This window comes from Medicago truncatula, chromosome 6 (genome assembly GCF_003473485.1).
Source record: "Medicago truncatula cultivar Jemalong A17 chromosome 6, MtrunA17r5.0-ANR, whole genome shotgun sequence".
NCBI lineage: Eukaryota > Viridiplantae > Streptophyta > Magnoliopsida > Fabales > Fabaceae > Medicago > Medicago truncatula.
In genome coordinates this window covers 40,875,528-40,897,869 of record NC_053047.1, presented here as the reverse complement: position 1 = coordinate 40,897,869, position 22,342 = coordinate 40,875,528, and the positions used below count along the sequence as shown (strand labels likewise).

At 30.0% G+C, this 22,342-nt stretch overlaps 3 protein-coding genes across 3 annotated transcripts; all 3 read right to left on the bottom strand.

Moving 5' to 3' along the window:
• Nucleotides 1-823: 823 nt before the first annotated feature.
• LOC11439496 (probable xyloglucan endotransglucosylase/hydrolase protein 26) lies at nucleotides 824-3,503 on the bottom strand. The gene is made up of 4 exons (XM_003620611.4): nucleotides 3,257-3,503; nucleotides 2,607-2,707; nucleotides 2,258-2,451; nucleotides 824-1,581 (listed from the first exon to the last, which is right to left on the bottom strand). Exons 1-4 carry the CDS (start codon nucleotides 3,417-3,419, stop codon nucleotides 1,173-1,175), a joined length of 867 nt encoding a protein of 288 aa, XP_003620659.1. The 5' UTR covers nucleotides 3,420-3,503; the 3' UTR covers nucleotides 824-1,172.
• A 7,143-nt stretch (nucleotides 3,504-10,646) lies between these two features.
• LOC11443075 (aldehyde oxidase GLOX1) lies at nucleotides 10,647-13,869 on the bottom strand. Its single transcript, XM_003620609.1, has 4 exons — nucleotides 13,468-13,869; nucleotides 12,320-12,495; nucleotides 11,564-12,016; nucleotides 10,647-11,376 (listed from the first exon to the last, which is right to left on the bottom strand). The coding sequence occupies exons 1-4, from the start codon at nucleotides 13,867-13,869 to the stop codon at nucleotides 10,647-10,649; spliced, it is 1,761 nt and encodes a 586-aa protein (XP_003620657.1).
• A 3,641-nt stretch (nucleotides 13,870-17,510) lies between these two features.
• On the bottom strand, nucleotides 17,511-20,160 carry LOC11442625 (protein SPEAR1). Its single transcript, XM_003620607.3, has 5 exons — nucleotides 19,662-20,160; nucleotides 19,375-19,485; nucleotides 18,476-18,546; nucleotides 18,241-18,304; nucleotides 17,511-17,925 (listed from the first exon to the last, which is right to left on the bottom strand). Exons 1-5 carry the CDS (start codon nucleotides 19,875-19,877, stop codon nucleotides 17,812-17,814), a joined length of 576 nt encoding a protein of 191 aa, XP_003620655.1. The 5' UTR covers nucleotides 19,878-20,160; the 3' UTR covers nucleotides 17,511-17,811.
• Nucleotides 20,161-22,342: the final 2,182 nt, after the last annotated feature.

The window sequence follows — 22,342 nt, the reverse complement described above, 5'->3', positions numbered from 1 at the left end:
AATGTACAATTTTGACATTTAATATCTTTAAATATCTATTAGCAAAATTTATAAAATTTGATATTTTAAAAGTTTTAATCGTGACAAATCTAACAAAAAATTCAATATATATAAACCTAAATATTTAAAATTATTTTCTCAAAAAAAGTATTTAAAATTATAAATTTGTTTTTAAAAAATTAGATTGCAAGTAGATTTTTTTATTTTTACATCTCGAAAACTGTTTTTGAAAATTAGAATGCCAAATGAATTTTTTGTTTTCTCATCTCTAAAACAGTTTTGAAAAGTTACGTTACCAAACAAATTTTCTTTTTCTCTCTTCTTTAAAACTGTTTTCTAAAACAGATTTATAAAATATATTTTAAAAACTAAAAACAAAAACTGATCCAAACAGGCCCTTAATCTTCAGTTTCGTTTAAGGCTATTACGTTTCATTAAGTCTAAAACTTTTTTTGACAATCATTAAGTCTAAAACTTAATCATCTATTTTTTAGCTTTTTTGAATGGAATTTTAGGTCTTCACAATTGTTTTCATCCAAGGACTGTCAAGTTATTCTTTTTCATTTGGGTGGATGTCTCTCCCCATTCTCTAGGGAAAAGAAGATGAACCTCAAGGTTAAATTGCAAGAGGAAGAAAAAATTAACGACTATCAATTAGTGACAACATTTAGCTAATTTGATTAACATTTGTAAATATAAATGACAAAATTGACATAGTAGAATGATTAAAAAAAATAAGAGAAATAATAAATTTTGCTTTAATCATATTCTTCCTAATAAATAAGATCGCATTAAAACATCAATAGGAACAACAATAAATAACTGAATATTGCAAAGGAAAAATAAGTATATCTTATTATTAACTTCTTGACAAACAAGAAGAATAAAATCAAATCACAAATTTTGTAACACCAAACAAATATGAAAAGAAAAAACAACATAAAGACAAAAGCATCATTTTAGTTAAGACTGTTTCTTTTTCTACCTTATGAGTTTCTTGCGCATCTTATACAGTTCGGAGTATAGGTATCCGAACAACATAAACACCTCCTAAAAGCCTCCAAAAACACGTTGAAATATTTCGAATTTTAGAATCCGAATAGGACGCGCAAGAAGCTCATAGGATAAGAAAATTAATGGTCTTTAGTCAATCTTGCCATTCATTCTCAAGTTTAGAATTGTGCCTTGAAACATTCAGGTGGCATTTGACCATTAAATCGTTTGGTATCACGACAATAATCATAGATCATATAATTATTTCTGACCCAATTCATTTGACCTAATTGAGCATAACCCAATTGTTTGTATGTAGGAGAAGTCCACCAATTTGCAGCTATATTTAAAGCACATTGGTTAATACTAATTGCTCCATTCCATTTACAAGCTCTTGCTCTAAAATGATTAAATTTGGCTACAAATGGTGCATTAGTCCAATTTGTTTTAACAAGTCCACCTCTTGTGGCCCAATTATCTGCATTCCATAAACTTGTATAAACCTTCATTCCTTGCTTGTTTGGGTATGCAATGCCCTCATTTTCATAGTTTCTGAAAACCCTAATTGGTATGCTATCAATATACCACCTGTGGTAAAAAAAAAAAAATGTTAACCATGATATATAAAACATTAGAAAGGTGTAACCAATACTTTCTTATAGAGTCCTTCAAAAAAAAAAAAAATACTTTCTTATAGAAATGAAAAGGAAAAATCATATACACTATCAAAATAACATTTTACAATGTCAAGTGATCACAAATAATTTTATGTGATTTTTAAAATACTACATCCCTTGTGCTTATTTTGTAATTTTGTGAAACTCATTTAGCTATTTATAGATTGATTTTGCAATCTTTTCTTTTGACACGATTTCTTTAATTTCTCAAGTTTCTCTATCCTGAAACTCTACTATAAAAATGAACGTTAAATGCTTAAATAGTGTCTAGATACTGTAAAAATCATGTCACGATTGTCAGAATCGTGTCACGATAAGCCTCATACACAGTACAATACTTCAACCTTATCCTAAAATCGTATCACGCATGTCAAATGTCACGATTTGCTTCCAGTAGTAACCTTGCATTCTGCCTAGAAAACCGTGTCACGATATGAAAATCGTGTCACGGTTCTTCGGTTTCCAAAACATCATTTTTGAGTCAAATTACAACATGACGGTATAAAAAAAAAATCTTTATAATGATAGTGTATCAAAATCAAAGTCAATGAATACTTAGTAGAGTTTAGTATTTTGTATCAACTTACACAATTTCAGTAGGGTTCCAATGGATAGTGTAGTTATGAAAATCAGCAGTTGGGTCAAACCAAAGATAAAATTGTTGCTCTCTACTTCCATTTCCTTGTGTGTATATATTTGTATGAACAATGTATGGTTGTCCTGAACTATTTCCTAAGAACTCAAAATCTAGCTCGTCATGTTGGCTTCCTATGGAAGATAGCTGCACAAATATTTATGAAAATGAAACATTAGCATATTTTTTACCTTACGTAAAATCTCATTTCCATGTTTTTACTAATAGAATTAGATTAAGTTAATAGTTCTAATGCAAATTTTAAATTTATGTTATTTATTGGATCTTCTAGTTGAACTTACATAGTAGGCTGTAACTGTTCCTGCAGAATTTCCAGGGACCAATTTGATTCGTGATTCAATGGTTCCAAATAAGAATCGTTTCTTTGTTTCTGCTGCAGATCCTGCAATTCAAATGTAACACCACCATATATTACATGTTAAGTTTTTTTTTTTTTTTTGAGCAAATATTACATGTTAAGTTGACACAAGAAAAATTCATTTACTTATTTATATTCAAATATAAAGTTAACACATTGATTAAATTTGCTATTATCGGGAATGATTCATAATTACTGATAAGTAGCCATGGTCGCTAGAGCAACCGTCCTTCATGCTTGATCACCCAATCGTTTTTTGTGACCAGGGTGCGGCGGGGACCTCCCACCATCCCATATTATGATTCAGGGGTAATATTATAGACTGAATCATCAATGAAAAAAAAACCTAAGTTTGATTAATAAAAAAAGTTTGAATCACAATTTTTTTCATTTATTTGACATTCAATTGCCAAATATTGAAAGATGCACCATACTTACAAAGTTACAACTATAAATTAATTTCTTTATTAAAATTTAATGTATTACAAAGGCAAACATATAATCTAATTAATATTTTTATTATATAATCTAATTAAATTTGATGCAAGTTATAAGTACAGAATTTAATTCTACCTGAAGTTTTATCCAACACAAGTTGAAGATCTTCACCCTGAAGTATTGCATGTTGAGCACCCCATGTAATATACATGCTTTTGGAAAAATTGGCATCAACTAGGACAATGGTGTGTATAAGAGCAAATAAGAACAAAATAAACAATTTTTCAAAATTTTCCATGTTAACTCCCTTGATTATAAATATTCTATGCCTTTGTGAATTTGATGTTCTATGGAGTCGGAAACTTGCAATTGGACATTTTTTCTTTTGGTTTTTAATGTCTTTATATAGGAATAATTTGACTGAATTCTAAATATTTAATTAACTGGTTTACAAGTATATTTGAAATTGTTATTTGAAAGTGAGAGCCATTAAGATTTATGTCAACTATATAACTATAAATAAATGTAGCTCATGATATATGACAACTATTTGAACCAACAAATCACCTAATTTTTTTCCCTAAAAAAACAAAATAACCAAGTTCTTTAAGCATGTAGTCAAAATTCAATGTTAGCACAAAATGTATAATAGTTCAACTCATTAATTATAACATAGTGCTAGAAGTACTTGTATTAAATCACCCAAGAATGAGATATTTATGCTGATAACAGAAGTTGATCCCACACTCTTGCAGATGAGATATTTATGCCGGTAACAAATGTTGATCCCACACTCTTGCGGAATTTGAGTCAACTTGTTATCATGTGAATCATCATGTGTTTGACAGTTTTGTTTTCCTTAATGCACTCTCTTTGTCATGTATTATATATTTCACATATATTATGGAAAATTAAAAGTATAATTGATGTGTATATTTTGTGTATATAATTATTAATTTTGTTACATGAATTTAATCAAAATTTGTAAGTTTTTAGATGGATTTCTCTAACCTATACTTGGTATATTAAAATACTAATATATACGTATTGTGTATGTGTTAGGACTTAAGTTCACGAGGAGAGTTCAACCCAAAAGACTAGTTCAATTGGTGGACGAGTCTCATGGTTTAAGTACCACATCAAACAATTTTATTTAGCTGATGTAGGACTCCTAACAATATCTCATTAATGTAACATAGAAGTTAAGCAAATGCTTAAGACAAATAAAACAAATAAATCAAATTCTAAACTTTGAGGTTTGAAATTAATGAGAATTTCAAATCATGAATTGAAAGAGATGCATGGGAATGTTTCTGTGTTGGTGAAACATTGCTGGAACGCGGAGAGAGAAAGTAGAATGTCGTGGGTAGGACTAGTGCAATATTGGACTACCCTTATTTGAGTTTTGATTAATTGAGCGATTAATTTACTAGAATAGAAATAAGGAATTTCATACATCAACGTGCATGCCTGATTGAGGAAAAAATAACTTTGGGCTAGTTGAGCCCTATATATTATTACATAATTAAGGACACTTTTCTTTTTATTCTCACTCCTTCTGTCTGTTTTCCTCTTTTCAACATGACCATGTTGCAACAAAATGAACAAATATATGTTGATAATAATATTTTTTTTTTGAGGGAATATGTTGATAATAATTGAAATGTTAACTTATTCTTTCTTTGAAGGTTATTAGATTTCTCATTAAAGAAGTAAAATGAAAATATCATTAAAGAAGTAAAATGAAAATACTTGATTTCAAAAATGAGATAACATGTTTTTAATGAAGATACTTGATTTGGTCTTTTTATCTAATATTTTGTCTAAAATATGTTGATATATCATGTTTTTAATTAAGTTTTTAAGAAAATTTCTTTACGATTTCATCGATAATAGAGAGACCAAAACTATCAAATTTTAAAATACGGGATCAATTCCACAAAAAGATATAAATAGGGGGACCAACTATGATATGTCGCTCATGTATAACTCTTGATGTCAATTTTGCTATAAAAAGCAATTCCCTAATATTTAATAGGGGTGTTCATGTCCAAATCCAATCCAATGTAAACCGCGGTAACCGAACCGAAAAACAAAAAATCGAACAAAACCAAAAACCAAAAAAACCACAATTTTAAATGGATTGGATTGGTTTTCGGTTTCAATAGTATAAACCGATCCAATCCAATCCAAACCGAAATATTTATACTTATATATTATTTAATGATTTTCTTTTATAAACGTTTCTTTAGTTTATGATCATGTAACTATTTTCTAGACTTGTTCTTTAATAGTATTGACTTTTTTTTCCATCTTTTAAGAAATATTATTAATTTATGATTCTCTAACTATTTCCTTTAATTTACTATTTTATTTGTTTTATGTTACTTTATATTTTTTTAAAAGAAAATGACAAAAATATATAACAATGGAAACCGAAAATCAATTCAATCCAAATCGATTTTTTTTGGATTGGATTGAATTGGATTTTATGACCAAATCAAATAGATGAATAAATAACAAAACCGAAAAGATTGAATTTGATGATTTTCCTTCTAAAACCGAACCAATCCAACCTGCAAACAGCCCTAATATTATTTAATACTTATACCATATATCAATTGAAAAGGTAACATCAGTGTGGTGTAAAAAAAAGCTACATCATTATCGTGACCGACTTCTACTGGTTGGTCCAATCACGATTCTTTCCAAATTTCACATAACAAGATAGAACCAGAATGAACCATGAATATCGGTTCAATAATTTTCATTCTTTTGCAAAAACAATGTATTTTAAATATTTTATTAGTCATTTGATTTAACTGTGATTCAACTAATTGAAGTATTGAACCATGAATATTGGATGTTTGATTGAATCATGAATACTGGATGTTTTATCGATTCAATCACCATCGATTGTTAGGACATTGAGTTAAATTTACACATCTATTATATTTCACCATCTTATTTAGCCGAAAAAGAAGTAGTTCCTGTGTTGTATTGGTGAAGACGTTCAAGTCATGACCTTTTTTCTTATTTTTTTTTATCACTTGGATATGAATCTCTTTTTCAAACCAACTCCTCCAACTTATAATTTTAATGCACACTTTGTTTCAAACCAACCTATAAATCTACTCAATTTTCATTTTAGTCCATCTCAAAAAATTTCTTCAACTTTTAGTTCTTATGAAATTTTCAATAAAATTATGCTAAAATGTGTAGGATATTGTAAACGTCTCTCTCAAAAAAACTTAGAATTTTTTTTTATCAAAATATGAATTAAATATATTAGTTCATGTTTTGTTAAAAATTTTTAATTTTTTTTAGTGATTCTTATAATATTATAAACTTTTTTGCAAAATTTTATTCAAAAATATGAATTCTACATGAGTTTACTTAAAAGGAGGGATCAAAAGTGAAGATGAAATTTTTTTTAGGAACTAAAAATCAAAGAAATTTTTTAGAGTAACTAAAACGAAAGTTGATATATTTATAAATACCAAAAACATATTTAACATTTTTTAAGATAATACACATTTATTAAGAAGAAAATAACTAATTATGTTGAATCCAATAGTAAAATAGTGTGTTTAGGTGTCTCCTCACATGAGTGATTTTGACACACTCTAACTCAGCCATTAAAAATTTACAATCAAGGATAATGGAATCATTTTAAAAGATGCTTAAAGTAGAATTAAGGCAGATAGCTACATTGGCTGCATCAATTGAGATTGTTATTCAACAAAGAAAGAGCTTCTTTGCCACTTAAAGACACCATCTAATACAAGATTACAAGTAATGTTCCACTTCAATTTCATCTCTTTGCAGGCTGATATAGTCATCAACTAGTTGAACCGTTTTTTAAATATCCAACATCAATAAATATTTTGACATGTTAGCTCTAGAGTAGGGTGTATGTTTTTTGCAAGCCACCTTTTTACTCTTTGCTCACCGAGTATTGACCATTTTTTCTCACAATGCTAAATTACTTTGTCTCGAGCTTCTCTAGGATCAAAGCAAGAGGTAGTTAAGTCTCTAGGGTGTCAAGATCAATAAGTTCACCCATTGTGGTTGTGGGCTCTAATTATTGAGTGACAAGAAATTGAAGTGAAAAAGAAAAAACTAGAGAAAGAATATTGAAGAGAATGCATAATTTCTCATTATTATGAAAGGTGGTTACATGAAGCTTATATAGTTTGTTATTGCTTATACACTATATGTTATTATGTACTAGCTTTACTCTATCATGTCCTAACATTCCTACAAATCAAAATCAAGAAGTTAGTTATTCTATGTAACTAACCCTAAACGAGCTTACAATTTCTATATCTTGTGTTATAAGCAACTGCAGTGCATCATGTTCCTCTTGTTGATTCTTCAATAATGAAGCTTCCATCACTTTTGTATTGTGCTTTAACACTAATCCTTGTGGATGGGGTACCCTACTGTATGTAACGCCCTCTTTATTTATTTAATTATTTTAAAGAGTTTAGAGTCTATTAAGATAATTTATATGAATTTTATGTGATTATGTGATGTGTGATATTTTATTTGAGAGGTATTATTTTATTATTTAATAGAATAAGATTTGAAAATAAAATAAATATTGAGATGAGGGGTTGTTTTGAGATTTTAGAGAGTTTTGTGGGAAAAAGAGGAAATAAGATAAAATAGATGGGAAGAGATATAAATAGGAGAAAACCTAAGTGAATAGTTTTCACGTACGTTTAGTTTTGGAGAAAAGGGAGAAAAAGTCAAGAGAAGAGAAGAGAACCTAGAGGAAGCTGCGATTTCGATTTTGATTAAGGTAAGGGTGAGACTAACATTCAATTCTCTTAAGCTGATAATTCTGATGATTAGATTTAACATGTGTAGGTTAGTTTTGAAAGTTGGAAATTAGGGTTAAGAGTGAGAATTGATGGTTTGATGATGTAGAATTGTAGAATTGAAGTAGAAAGTGTTTACGAACCTTAGATAATCCATAGGGTGATGTTTAGAATCAATTTTAAGCTTTGAACCATGAAATTAGGTGGATTTTCGTAAAAATCTGCATTCTTCCCGAGCTTGAATTCATCGCTCGCCTCGCGAGTGATGAACTTCATCGCTCGCCTCGCGAGCAACTTTCCTTCGCCTCGCGAGTTACAACTTGCAGCTCACCATAGCGAGCAGATCACTCGCCATAGCGAGTTTGACCAGTGAGGAAATATGATTTTGTGATTTAACTCCTTAAGTCGAACTTTAGATGATTTTGAGTGCCTGAATATGTACAATAATGATTAGGCAAGATTTTAGATTGAGATTAAACACAAGAAAGTTTAAAAATAAATTTTTGGGTGAAAAATATCAAATTCCCGAGAGCACCCAGTTTCTTGTTCGCCAAGGCGAGTAGCTTACTCGCCAAGGCGAATTCCCATTTCCTGAACTCGCCATAGCGAGCAATGGTCCTCGCCTCGCGAGCTCCTGTAAGACATAATACCTTGTTTAGGGTTTTGCGATCTTTGTCGCACGAGATGTTATGAGTTGATCCTTAGGGTAGGAATGGAGGTTGAATATAATATTATTGATGATCTGTGAAGCTGTTATAATATGATTTAATGTTGATAGTAATGTAATATATTTGTATATGCATTATGTGAATTATTTAAGATGTTTAAGTTGTTGATTATTATTTGATATTGTTATATCTTGAGATGTTTTATATACTGCCTATGTTGCTGTTGTTTATTAACTAAGCTGCATGAGTCGGTCTATGATGTAAGGAGTTGTTCCAAATTATTGGAGTTGTATAAGATGTCGATGTTTCTAAGATGTTAAGTTGTTGAGTCCATGCATACTCATTTATGTTGGGGGCTTGATGCCCTGGAGCCTTTGCTCAACACGTTGGGGGCTTGATGCCCTGGAGCCTTTGCTCAATTAAGTTGAGGGCTTGATGCCCTGGAAGTATATTAATACTTAAATACATTGAGGGCTTGATGTCCTGGATTGGTACCACATGCATGATTTAAGAAGATAAGTTGCATAGTCGAGTCGAAGTCGCATTGTCGAGTCAAGTTGTTAAGTCGTCAAGTCGTTAAGTTGTGTTCTATACATGAGCTGTTAATGAAGTGTTATATGATTATTTTACTATCTATGATGAAATTTATGATGTTGTTATGTTGTTAAATATAATTGATGAATTATATGCTTAATATTATTGTTTGTGAAATCTCACCCATTCTGCTTGGAAATGTTGCTCTTCGTATGAGTAACTTGCAGGTGATCGAGAATAAGTTGTTGTAGTTGCTGTCGTGAGTGGTTTCCTTCTCACGTGTGTCTTTAGGTGCTCTGATACGTAACAGGATGAGACTTTGTTACATACTTTTCTATTCCTTAAGTATTGCTTATGATTTTACATGACTATGTTTTAGATGAGATTTTTATTTGATGTTATGATTAGGCCTTTGTGCTAAAAACTATTTTAGATGTTGAATTTAATCTGCTGAGAAGTATGAATTATTATGTTATTGAATTTTGAAGGATAATTAGTTAATTATTCTATTTATGATTTTAAGAAAAGAAGTGTAACATCCCGTTTGTGATGATTACTCTGATTATTTAAATAAAAATTTTATATTGTGAAAACGGGATGTTACACTCTAAGCAACTGCAATGCATCATGTTCATCTTGTTGATTCTTCAATAATGAAGCTTCCATCACTTTTGTATTGTGCTTTAACACTAATCCTTGTGGATGGGGTTTTGTAAAATCTAATTGGTTTGGAATCCAATTGTCAAGCCAAATTCTAACATTCTCGCACTTAACTCCTTTTTCGATCACATTTCTTGGCTTCCAAGAATTAGCCTCTAGGATAATATATCTAGTTTTAAAAATTCTCGACATAAATTAAAGAGTTTTCATCGTTTAGTAATCTCTAATAGTGTTTTCTAAGGAAGATTTTATTAAATTCACTATTGAATCATTGAACACTATTGAATCAATTCTAAACTAACAAGGGAACATTTAAGAAGTTGAAAGGTGACTTGCAGAAGAAGAAAAAAATACTTCTCTAGTTTCCTGCAATATATTTTACATCATTTACATTGTACAAAAAATAAATTATCCTTTATACATGATATATGTAATTACATGTATAAACCATACTAATTTTTGTGCAGCAAATTAACTTTTACATATGACTAATAGTAACATAACTATTTCCCTCCAAAGGTTGTACATCAAAAATGAAGAATTTCAAACCAAAAAAACAAAAACTACAATTCAACCAACTACCCAAAAATATACATATGTAACCCAAAACTAAGTAAAAGTTTTGAGTAATTTCTCAAAATACTACCAAACACTATTTGTCGGTGCGCCTGAACTGATTGAACACTACATGCTTAAGATATTTGGATCATCTCCAATGGTTGTACCGTGTAGCACAATGCAGAGTCGTTTGATCTAAGAGAAAATTCTCAATTTATCCCTCTCTTAGATCTAACGGCTTTGCAGAGTGCTATCCATAATCATTTCACTCCTAGACTCCTACTCCTCAATGTTGACCCACATTCCCTTGCTAGGCACGCCACGATGGACAACATAGAGTATATAGTATCCCGGAGGAGCAACTTCACCGGACGGCGGCGCCAATGATTCAATACTAAAAAGCCCTTGGACATTTTTGAACATAGTTCTACTCTTGATAACTACAAGCCTTTGACTCATACTATATCCATGAGTAGTAAAAGGTGGAAAATACATAGTAATCTTAATGTCATTCTTAGCCACATTATTATTAATATCTTGTGGCAATTTAAATATTGTCTCTAATTTGTGACCATACTTCAAATTCTTTGTTGAAAATACCTCATCAATTATTGGTCTAAACTTGTCAAGAGCAGGATCTAAATATGGTGGAGAAAATCCTTCAACTCTAGTCTCAGTTGGGAATTGATCTACATCCTTGTATGTATCATGTGTGTTACTTCCAGCTACCCAAATTTTTCCATTAGGAAGCAATGCTGAAGTTGAATGATACATTCTTGATATTTGTGTTGGATTCAATTGTGTAAACCTTTGACCCTTTAGTTTCTCTGGATTATACAATGCTGGTGTGAGGTTTGGAGTATCAGCATCCCACCATCCAGCTGTTCCCCTTTGTGCACCATTGATGAACAAAAGTTGTCCATTTGGGAGGATTATACAATCTCCCATTATTCTCCTTGATGGCATGTCTTCAGTTTCCCATCTCGCGATTTGATCTGTGATTACCATCCTGATTTATAAAAACAAAATGTTAGAATCTAAGAAACACTGGACACGACACTGATATCAATAAATTTAAGTAATCACATGTTGATGTCGGACACTGACATGCACCGGAGACACCTTTGATCATATAAAATTCAAGACTATATATAAGATGAAATATTGGTTAAGGAAGATAGTTTTCCAATTAATACCTGTTACAATCTATGGAAGCAGGCTGGAATACTTTCTGTTTTTGTTCAGCCAAATAGAAAGCATCATGTGAGTTGCCACCACAAACAATGACCTCTGCCTTAATGGGTTCATTAGTAGCTAGATTTATAGGGAGGAGGGCAGACATGCCGGAAGCCGGATAATTACGGGAACCACCATTGAGGACCGGAAAGGTGCGGACAACTTTGTTGGTGGCAGGGTTAAGGAGAAGTGAACGGTTATTCGAGAAGATGAAAAGGTTGCCATCAGTTGAGAGATGAACAAAAGGATAAAGATTGTTTTCTTCAAGGTCTGAAGTTTCATAGAGAAATGGAAAGAAATAGGGTTTTAGAGGTCTTTGGCCTTCTATTCTTGGGAGGTACTCATAGCTAAATGCTCTACGTCCTCCTACTACAATGAAATCTCCATTTGCAAGGATTACTTGAGTTCCATACCTAAAATGAAAAAAAAAATATAAAACATTGAAGCATCGGGCTAGCAAAAGCGAAGCAAAAAACAATAGACACCGTATATAAGCGGAAATATGAGCCCCTAAGTCAAAGTCAGAGGCTTAGGGGCCCATATTTTTTGTCAACCAATAATATTTTTAAAATTTTTTTTTAGATATTTGTTTTCGGTCAAAACTCGAGGACATCTTTAGTTTTCAAGGCTTTTTGTCTGTGCTTATTTTTGAATCCCTTAAACATGTGATCTAAGTCGAGATTTAAAAGTTTATACAAATTAAGAGTTGGACGTACCATCTTGCTTCTTGCAATGCATTGTTATATTCCCTCCAATCACAATTGGCGCCTTTGCAACCAGCAGGACCACCATAGTATCTGATTGTTTTTGCTCCATCTAGGAAACCACCAGTACTTATGAGGGTCCCATCAGGTGCAAGTCCTCCACCGGAGCACCATGGATCTGCTGTTACCTGCACCAGAATTTTCAACATATGTTGGTTTAATCAACTCATGGTATTTATGGGTTGTTCAATTGGTTTAAATCATAGTAAAGAAGAAAATATCAACAATAACTACTACTTTTTCTTTTTTGATGAAGTAGTTTACCGGTTAGAAATTCATCGTTAATGTAAATAAGTGAAAAATTTACGAATCAAACCTTTGCATGTTGCAACGTACCTATCAATTGAGTTTAGTAGTTTAGTGGTTATATTTACGAATGAATATATATTATGAGATAGAAAAAATTAAATTGGTGCTGAGAAACAAAAAAAATTAAAACAAAATTCACCACTAATTTCCTCGTCACAAAATCTAGTGGAGGAATTAGAGATGGATTTCACCTTTTTAATTTTGAAGTTTTTGTCCGTAATTTTATTTGTGGTTTTTCCATACATTTTCTTCACAAGAGATAATCATATTCGAGACATTGTCAAATATTAATTGTGGTCAGTTCTCCGGACCGGAATTCAAACTTAGAGTCCGTTTGTTATAGTTTTTTTTAAGAAAAAAAAGCACTTTAAAAAAAATAATGATCACTTTAATAAGTTTTGCATCCGTTTGTTACAGTTTTTTTTTTTAAAATCAGAATCTAAAAAAAAAATTAAAAGCAGCTTCTAAGAGCAACTTCTAAAAAAATTAGATGTTTTTTAGAGGAGAGAGAGAGAAAATATGGTTTAAAAGATTGAACTAATTTTTTAACAAAAATCTCTTTTATATAGTTGTATTCAAACAAACTAAATTATTTGTTTAAAAAAAGTGATTTTTATTATGGTAAACAAACGCAAAATAAATTCTAATTTTTCATAAAATCTTTAAAATATAATCTCAAAATTATTTTGTGTCAAAATCACTTTTATTTTAATCCGTCACAAACGAGCCCATAGTTTATTTGTTTATATAGCATTAAAAATATATTCGAGTTGTATAATGATGATACCAACCTTGAGTGGCCTAACTTGATTTGTAGCAAGATCATATTCCATTGAATGAGCAAAACAATCAACTTTATCTTCTCTGCTCTTCAAATCTTGGAAAGGAACACAAGGTACCCCCTTTGGTAATAGGAGTCTAGAGATACGAAAAATGGTAGCATCATAGACAACAATCTTGTTTGTTGGCATCAAATTGATTTGCATTGCAGATACACCTGAATTTATAGAAAGAATCTCCCAAAGTCCTTTAGAATTTGTTTCAAAATCAGGCTTAGGTATTCCTTGATCTGGTCCAGGGATTGGAATTTCAAATGTGGGATGATTTTTTTTGACTTTAGCCTCCACAACAAAGACCAAACATGAGAGAGACAAAAGTGTGACAATCAAAAGAACCTTGTGAAAAGTTGTCATTTTTTTATTTTGTTGTTGTTGGATTACTTGGTTCAATGTTTTTTTCTTTGCTCATATACAACTTACTTCTCCTACATAAGAATTTTAGTGTCTAATAAACCTTTGCATGAGCTTTAACATAGCCACTGGTTGGATAAGCCATTTGCACAAATATAGCAAATTGATATCTTCGCCATGTTTGTAGGAGAACCCCCCCTTTAATTTTCTGTTTAGGGAATTATAGACAAGTATAAAGAATAGAAGGCATTTTCATTTTGTGACAAAAAAAATATGCACCTTCCAATTCATGTGGCAAATGTATAGACATCAAACAACATTTGTAGCTACAAACCATGCATAACATTGGATCTCCCTTTTTTTTTTTTGTTTGAGAGAGATGGTTGATATACTTAGACATTCGTCCTTTAGATATATTTGTAATAATTACGACGGTTACACACAAACAACGATAATACTAAATACAAACTAATAATTGAGATTCCACAAGCAACTTGACCATCAAAAAACAATTTCACATATGCTAGGAACGTGAATCGATTACTTTCTGATGGTGCACCGCAAAAGAAGAAAAAAAAGTTTTGAGGGCCCTGTTCAAGACAATATAACTATAACTACCATATACTTTTATGCAATAAAAATTCTGTATATGGAATAATCATGCATTTGTCCGCAAGTAGAGAGCCGATTACAATAGGAATCGGAGCATGTTTGACCTCGTTTAATCGATTCTCTATCCCAAATAGGCAGATATAGATATAGCACCCACAATCATTGTTCAACTCCAGTATATAAGTTAAATATGGATAATGTGATGAGCATCAAGAAACTGACCAAGCAGACTTGAAACAACATAAAATCCACAATGATCACCATCTTAAACATCCATCACACATTTTGAATAAGTTGATGCATTAACGACGAGATTTGCTTCTTATGTGGAAGTCTGTTGAACTAAAGGAGAGGTATGATAAGAGAACATAAAACATAATTATAGAATTTCATATAAACAGAGTTACAAAACACAAAATATGGAACATGAAGCAAATCTTATTATGGAAAAAGAGATATAATTGGCTGGCCTTCCTTAACAATATGGAACACAAAAGAGATATAATGGATGTGAATTTCATCCGAACGAATGAGTGTACTTGTGCTTCATTTTCTTAGCAATTGTACATGTACACCTGTATGTTACCAAAACTAAACAACCACATTTGGATTTATCCATACCACAACTTGCTACTTGATCCGCCTCGTTTTCAATAAAATGCAATGTGTTCCTTGATATATGTTTCCTACCAACTTTGACAACAACGCATTTCCTTTGAATCATTGTTCTAATAAAATCATGCTATTCTGAAACAATGCTCGTATCTGAGTATGCTTCAACTTTATCATGTTGTTATTTGAAGCCCAAATTTTACATATATCTTCCATAATATTACGCATAAACTTTTTCAACCGACTGTGAGCAGATACAACTCTGTTTGTCTTTGTATCTCTAGATATGCATGACGCGGTTAGTTCAATGCCTTGCAACTTTCTCCTTCATATGCCCCAAAATAGTAGTTTCCACATATTCTAAATTTTTTGGAAAGTTTGTGCACAATTTTTAACAAACGACAAGAATCAACGTACGCATTCTCTGAATCATACTCCCTAGTTGTTTTGCGCGCGCATATATATATATATATATATATATATATATATATATATATATATATATATATATATATATATAGTCAGGATCCGTTGACACCAGATGTCAACGGATTCGTTGACACCAAATCTTAATCGTTGATTTCATTTGATCCAAAGGCTAATGTTTGAATACTTAAAAGTATTATGTACCATATTTATTGTATTTATTGTGATTTTTATTTCCTAATTTGTTCGGCCGGATTCTCTCTCTTCTCATAGTGAGATTGTAACTTGTATAATTGTGTTCTATCAGAAATCGGTAAGAAACAACGGGTAGAGAAATGACACTTGCACGATACAGCAACCTCAGTCAGTTTGAATTCAAAATATTAATCAAGATTAAATTAACAAGCATTATTATGTAGAAAAATGTATGCATACATCTTGTTCTATTGAACTTGTTGAACAAGTAGAACAACACTTCCATTCATCAGCGATAATACAAGAAGGCCATGATTTATGCCAAATTGTTTTTTAAATTGTCAAACATAACTTGTTGTTATGAATTCCATGTCCTCAATATTGCCATGATTTATGCCAAATTATTTTTTAAATTGCTTTCTTTCATTTATTTTCCTTTAAATTTTCAAATAGTAGAAAAACAAAGAAGGCCATTTTAATAACATAAGATTGTATCGAGAAAAAAATAGCATAAGATTAAGAAGAAGAAAAAATGAGGGTTATAGAAAACGAGTTGTATCTGTAGATAGAAACGATTGGCTCTTGGCATTGGAATAAAATGAAGAATGCGTAATTTTTTTCTTTTTTTTTTCAAGAAAAACTTTACCTATGTTTGCTGCACACAGAGAACAAATTTATTAATGGAATGTAAATCGCAAATATAGAAAGAGAAAACCGACAAAACAAATTAGGAAATGAAAATCGCAAAAAGATATACTACATAATACTCTTAAGTGGTTCACATGATATTCTAAATGAATAAATATAAGCCTTTAGATAAAAAGAAATCAACAGTTAAGATTTGGTGTCAACGAATCCGTTAACACCAGGTGTCAACGGATCCTAACTCATATATATATATATATATATATATATATATAATCTGAAGTGGATGATTTTGAAAGAAAAAAAAAGGAAGTCAACCGGTACAATCTGGATTGAATATTCTGAAAATTCCAAAACTCGTTTAATCTTAACCGAAGTAAAATTGAAAAAGCCGAAGGTGTGCAAGATGCTTGAAAGATGAAGGAAAAAAAATGAAAAACAAGATTTTGTATCCATCTTTGAAATAGTTTGTGAATGTTGTTGCAATTTGTTGCAATCCATGTCAATCTTAGATCTCCATTTAGGTGAGACACAAAGCAAATTGGTCACCTTAATTATATTGGGCCTAAACAATTAATTCCTACAACACAATCGGTTCAAATAATAGGTTTCATTCTTTATAAAATAAAAAAGATATAAAATTAGCCTCACATTTTTTTAAACAGCTTCTTTTTGGTGAATTTTTTTTAATATAGTTTAATGGCTAGAATTCACATGTTAAAACGAATAATTAGAAAATTAAAATTTAAGCTTCGACCCTTATATATATATATATCTCATGTCTATATCAATTGAATTATGCCCATTGAATTATGCCCTCACTATTTTATTTAAAAAATAAAAAAAAACTCACTGTATTTAGTCAAACTCGATATTTAAAAATCGATTATAAAATTCACATATTAAAATTAAAATTTCAACTAAATAAAAATATAAAAAAAGAAGCTCTAAAAAAAATATAAAGAAAAAGAAACGATCTCTCTCTCTCTAATCATAATTGTAACTAAATTTTGATGGCGGAATGATAGATGGATTCTACATTTTTTTTCCTCTCTAAACTTTGATCTTTAATTCGATTTATTTTAGCATATGCAGAAAAAAAAAAATGGTGGACCCTAAATAATTTTATGACCATTATAATAACATGCATCCAATTTAATATTGGCTCAAGTAGTTAAAGAAGATGAAGCATTCTCAATTCTGAAATGAACCCTTACATCTTTAGCACATTAAAGAAGATAAATTCATGATTTGGTCATGATTCTGCACACTAACTAACGTAAATTTTTGCATTGTTTTTCATGCAATCAATCTATATATTTTTCAATACACAATGAAACTTCAATTAAAAATAAACACACTGACTTGTTCACTGTGCTTTTTTCGCAATTCTTAAATAATTGTATATAAAACCATTACAATTACTAGAATCACCACTCTTTCTATAATGGAAGATCAAAGAGATAATCTTAGCTCCAAATCTGGTTCTTGATTGTGATCACTTGATTCTGAGTTCTGACTGCTTGTAGAACCACTTCTATGCTTCTTGGTATCTATGTATTGTGAGTCCTATTTATAGAAGAAAAAATTATTTAGTTTTTTTTTTTTAAAAATTTATTGGTAAATTATTAGAAGCTAGGTATAGTTTTCATGATTTAAATTTTGATGCACTATCAGACTAAAATGATTTACATTGTCAACAAATCACAATTAATTATATGCGTAACTTAAAACTGATTATGATTAAGGTCAGACGTTTTTAATGATCTGATGATTACGATTGATTGAGAGTGTAAAAATCTTTACATTGAGAGTGTATAAGAATGAAATCATTTTTTTAAGTGTTGTATATATGAGATATATATGCTGAAAATGAATCCTTACATATAGGTTAAGTAATGGTTTAGTTGTGGTAGATTGAGAAGTTGCATTGGCATGCTCCCATAATCTGATTTGAGATAAAGAATTAACCGTATAAGCAAGAAATTAATCATGAAAACTTCATTATATATAGAACAAGATTAGAAGAAAACAAAAGTCAATATTGCAAGTAAAATTAACACATTTTGTTTTGATTATCAATAATAATGGAACTAATGTGGATGGAAAATTTAAGTACCTTGATGAATCAAATACTGGCTGAGAATCTCCAAATCTAATGTTTGTTCTATCATATTGTGGTAGACCCATCTGCAGAGAAAAACAACATTTTTTAATATCTGAGTGAATGATATTAAGAAGAGATTACATGGAGCAGTATCATAATTGAATACACAATGATAAATACAAAGAATCCAAGAATCAAAAAAAGAAAATTATGAATGAAATGTTTTTACATCTTAGATGTAAGAATTAATTCTCTAAGGTATTTTTCAATTTTATCTGATTAGAATTGTCCAATTGACATAGAAACTTTGTTTTTGTATATATACAGATTAAAGCAACATTATAATTCATTTAATGTTAGTTTTTCTGTATACAAAAACTAACTGTAATGATGAATATGCTGCTAATATATGCAAAAACATTTTCTTTTAATTATTTTGATGATATTTTTTAGCTAGCATACACAGCCAATTTCTTCTCACCTAGGGTTAGTATATTAATACACAATTGTACATTCAAATTCAACCAACCATAGACCAAAAGAGAGTTAGCCCAGATCCAAAAATAACATTTCTAGGGTTATTGGATATGTTATACATTTGTAAACTTTTGAATAAATGAGATAAGATGATAAGTATCATGTCATGTCATTTGAACAAAGGAAAGAAAAATCAAGGGTTAGAAAAATAGTTACCTTGATTGCTATGGGGACATTACAACCCACTTGAATATATTGTTTTTGTAGTCATAGTTATAGTACTAGTAATTAAATTAAACATGACAATTATGAAAATATGTGCAAAACTACTCATCACAAAAGAATGAAAAGGAAATATATAGTACCATTAAAAGCATAAATAAAATTTGGGATCCAAGAAAAGCAAAAAATAAAAAATAAAAAATTACACTTACCATAATGTTTGGTTGAAAGCCATGTGAAGCTGAGTATGATGTAGATGAAGATGAGTAAGAAAAAGATGATGATGGTATTGATGAATATGGTGTTTGTATTCTTGGATCTTCCTACATGATCATGAGAAACAAATTAATTAAAATAGATGAAATTAATTAATTCCACTAATTAATCCAAGTAAAACATTATTTTTTATAATCAAAATACAAAAAAAAATATTAAAAAAAATGAAAATTGCTAGAGTGGTTTGATTTGAGCAAAAGAAGAGAGAATTTAAGAAGCTTACATTGATAAAATTAGATGGATGAGGATTGTGTAGAGGAGGATGAAAACCATAACCCATTTCACCATGTAATCTAATTTTTTCCAATTGAGCAACACCTAATCCTCTTTGTGGTTGCTTTGGTTTATCTTGATGGTTTTTCTTCCCTTTTCTTGATGAAGATCCACTTACTCTTTCATTTCCCATGTTTGAATCTCCAAAATAATTACTACCATCCATATTCTAATTCCTTCTATATATCAAGGTAGAGATATATATATAAAGGTATATGATGGCTTTTCCTTTGCAAATCCCTTAAAACCTTGCTTTGAAATGAGATCTCCTATGCTCTTTTTTAAGCTATTAGCACAAAACTTAGGAATAATTGCATAGCTGGATCAGATTGTGTTTAGATTTCAATCTTAAGTTATAAATATACGCCTAGATTCTATATGATCTTTATCTCTCTCAATACTTCAATTATTTTTCTTGAGTCATGTGAGAGAGACTATATATAATTTCTCTTTAGATATAATCACGCGTTAAAGACTATAATAACTCCTATAAATAAATAAAAAATTAAAATGAAAGATTACATGTGTTAGTTTTCACATTGTATCGGGTTGAAGTACCTCTTGTATACCTATCTGTTTGTATATTATTCTCCTTTTACCGTGTAAACATTTAACTAATACATAAGATTAACATATATGGCTCGACCTTCCACTCGTACAAATTATTAGATTCAAATTTATGATTTTCTTGTTGATAGATTATACATAAATTTTTGTTTCAAAAAAGACTATACTTATATAGACAAATTTCAAAACTCTCAATGATTGGTGATTCAACCTAATCTAGCATTTATTTATTTTTTGAAAGAAATTTCTTTAAATATGGAGGGATATATTTTTCTTTGGTCATTAAATATAATATATGATCAGAAATAATTTTTATTAGTTTCTTTTTCTATTAACCAAGTTTTATTTACTGAATTTTAAAATGCACATTAAATATGAGTACATCTTTCAATCAAATATTTAAATCTTAATTCATCGTATTATTTATATATCTTTTTTGATAAAGTATTATTTATATATCTAACATCTTCTGTTAAACTCAACCTTATTGATGATATATTAGCTATTTATTATTGGTACTTTGGAGACTATCTTTGAAAGTGATTGTCTCTAATTTAAAAATGTTACATAAGCTGTATTGGCATAGGCTTGTAGCCACGCGCCACAAAGGTAGGGTGCAAGTGAAATATTTAATATTTTTTGTGCATCTTTATTTATTGCTCATATGATATTGGTGATTGAATATTTGCATTGTTTTTTGTAGATGTTTGCTCAAACCTTCTTTCTATTAAAAAATTAGACTAAGGTATGCTATGATCGATGATGATGAGGTTGTCACTTTTATCATCAGTCTTTATCTAAGCAATCAGCATATATAATCTAAAGTGGCATATAAGTAATTAATTATAAATTAGTTGTCTCTGATTCTTGTCCACTTGATGGATTTAATTTTATGGTACTTTTATATAAGATTATTATGATTACACTGATCAAAGTAGATTACATAACTTCGTGTGCCTTAGGAAAAAAAATATTTATCTGGTCAAGAAAAAAAAGGAAAAAATATTTATAAAAATTATAAGAAATTAAGCCACGAGGGAGTAGGTTCCACTATGCATGTGGTTTCCTAGTTCTCGGTCAATTTGTCTCAGCTGATAGTACCTTTGAAGGGCCTAATCTAAAAAGGCCTAGCTGTAAAATTCTATAAAAGTAGCTTATTAAGGAGGAAAAGTAAATCAAATTTGGTAGTGAACTTTTTAATGTGTCAATTGATTGGGAGATTTTTTTTACAGAGAAATGATAATTGAACAACCATTTTTTATAACTTTTGCGACAACTTTCTTTTTTATACTCATATTATCTTTTTACTTTCTCTAGCTTTGGTTTTTGTGTCACTACCTCATTTCCTTTGTAAAATTTTGGTTGTCACAAAAGTTGTCACATATATGAATGTCCAAATAACACAACTCTTTCTTATATATCTTGAAGTTTGGTTAGATACCGACATTTTGTTGATAAGTTTATTCAAAACTTCATTTTATGAAATTGTATAATTAGATGATAGATATATGATCAGTTCAATCAAATCAGACGTTAGCTTTAAATATTGAAAATGGACTCTAAAATATAAGTTACGGTTTAAACTTGATTTTTACCGTTGGACAAATTAATATACACTAAATGACACTAAAATTCTTGTCTTTCAGACTTCTACCTACAAACAAACAACATTTAATGATGGATTTTGTCAGTTGCCTAGAAGTTTTTTTTTTCTTTTCCTTTTTGTTTTGAAAACTTGAGCCCCTCTACTAAGGGTCTTGTTGCATTTGCACAAAATTGGCCTTGGATAGGTATATAATCAACCAAACTTTAGGGGTATCACTATGTTCGTCATTATCAATTGATAGAGGCTTTGATCGGATCAAATTGTTGTTACTACGGTGCATAATGGTTGTTTTTATGATAATGAACTTAGTGTTGCTAGTTTCAACCTATCTTTTATTCTACGACAAACTATTAGAGTCGCTCTTAATCTTATTAGAACGTATTTATTTCAATTTTAACCCCATTATCTTTAAGTCTACCTCTCATTGATATTATTATTATTCTTACTGAAATTACATA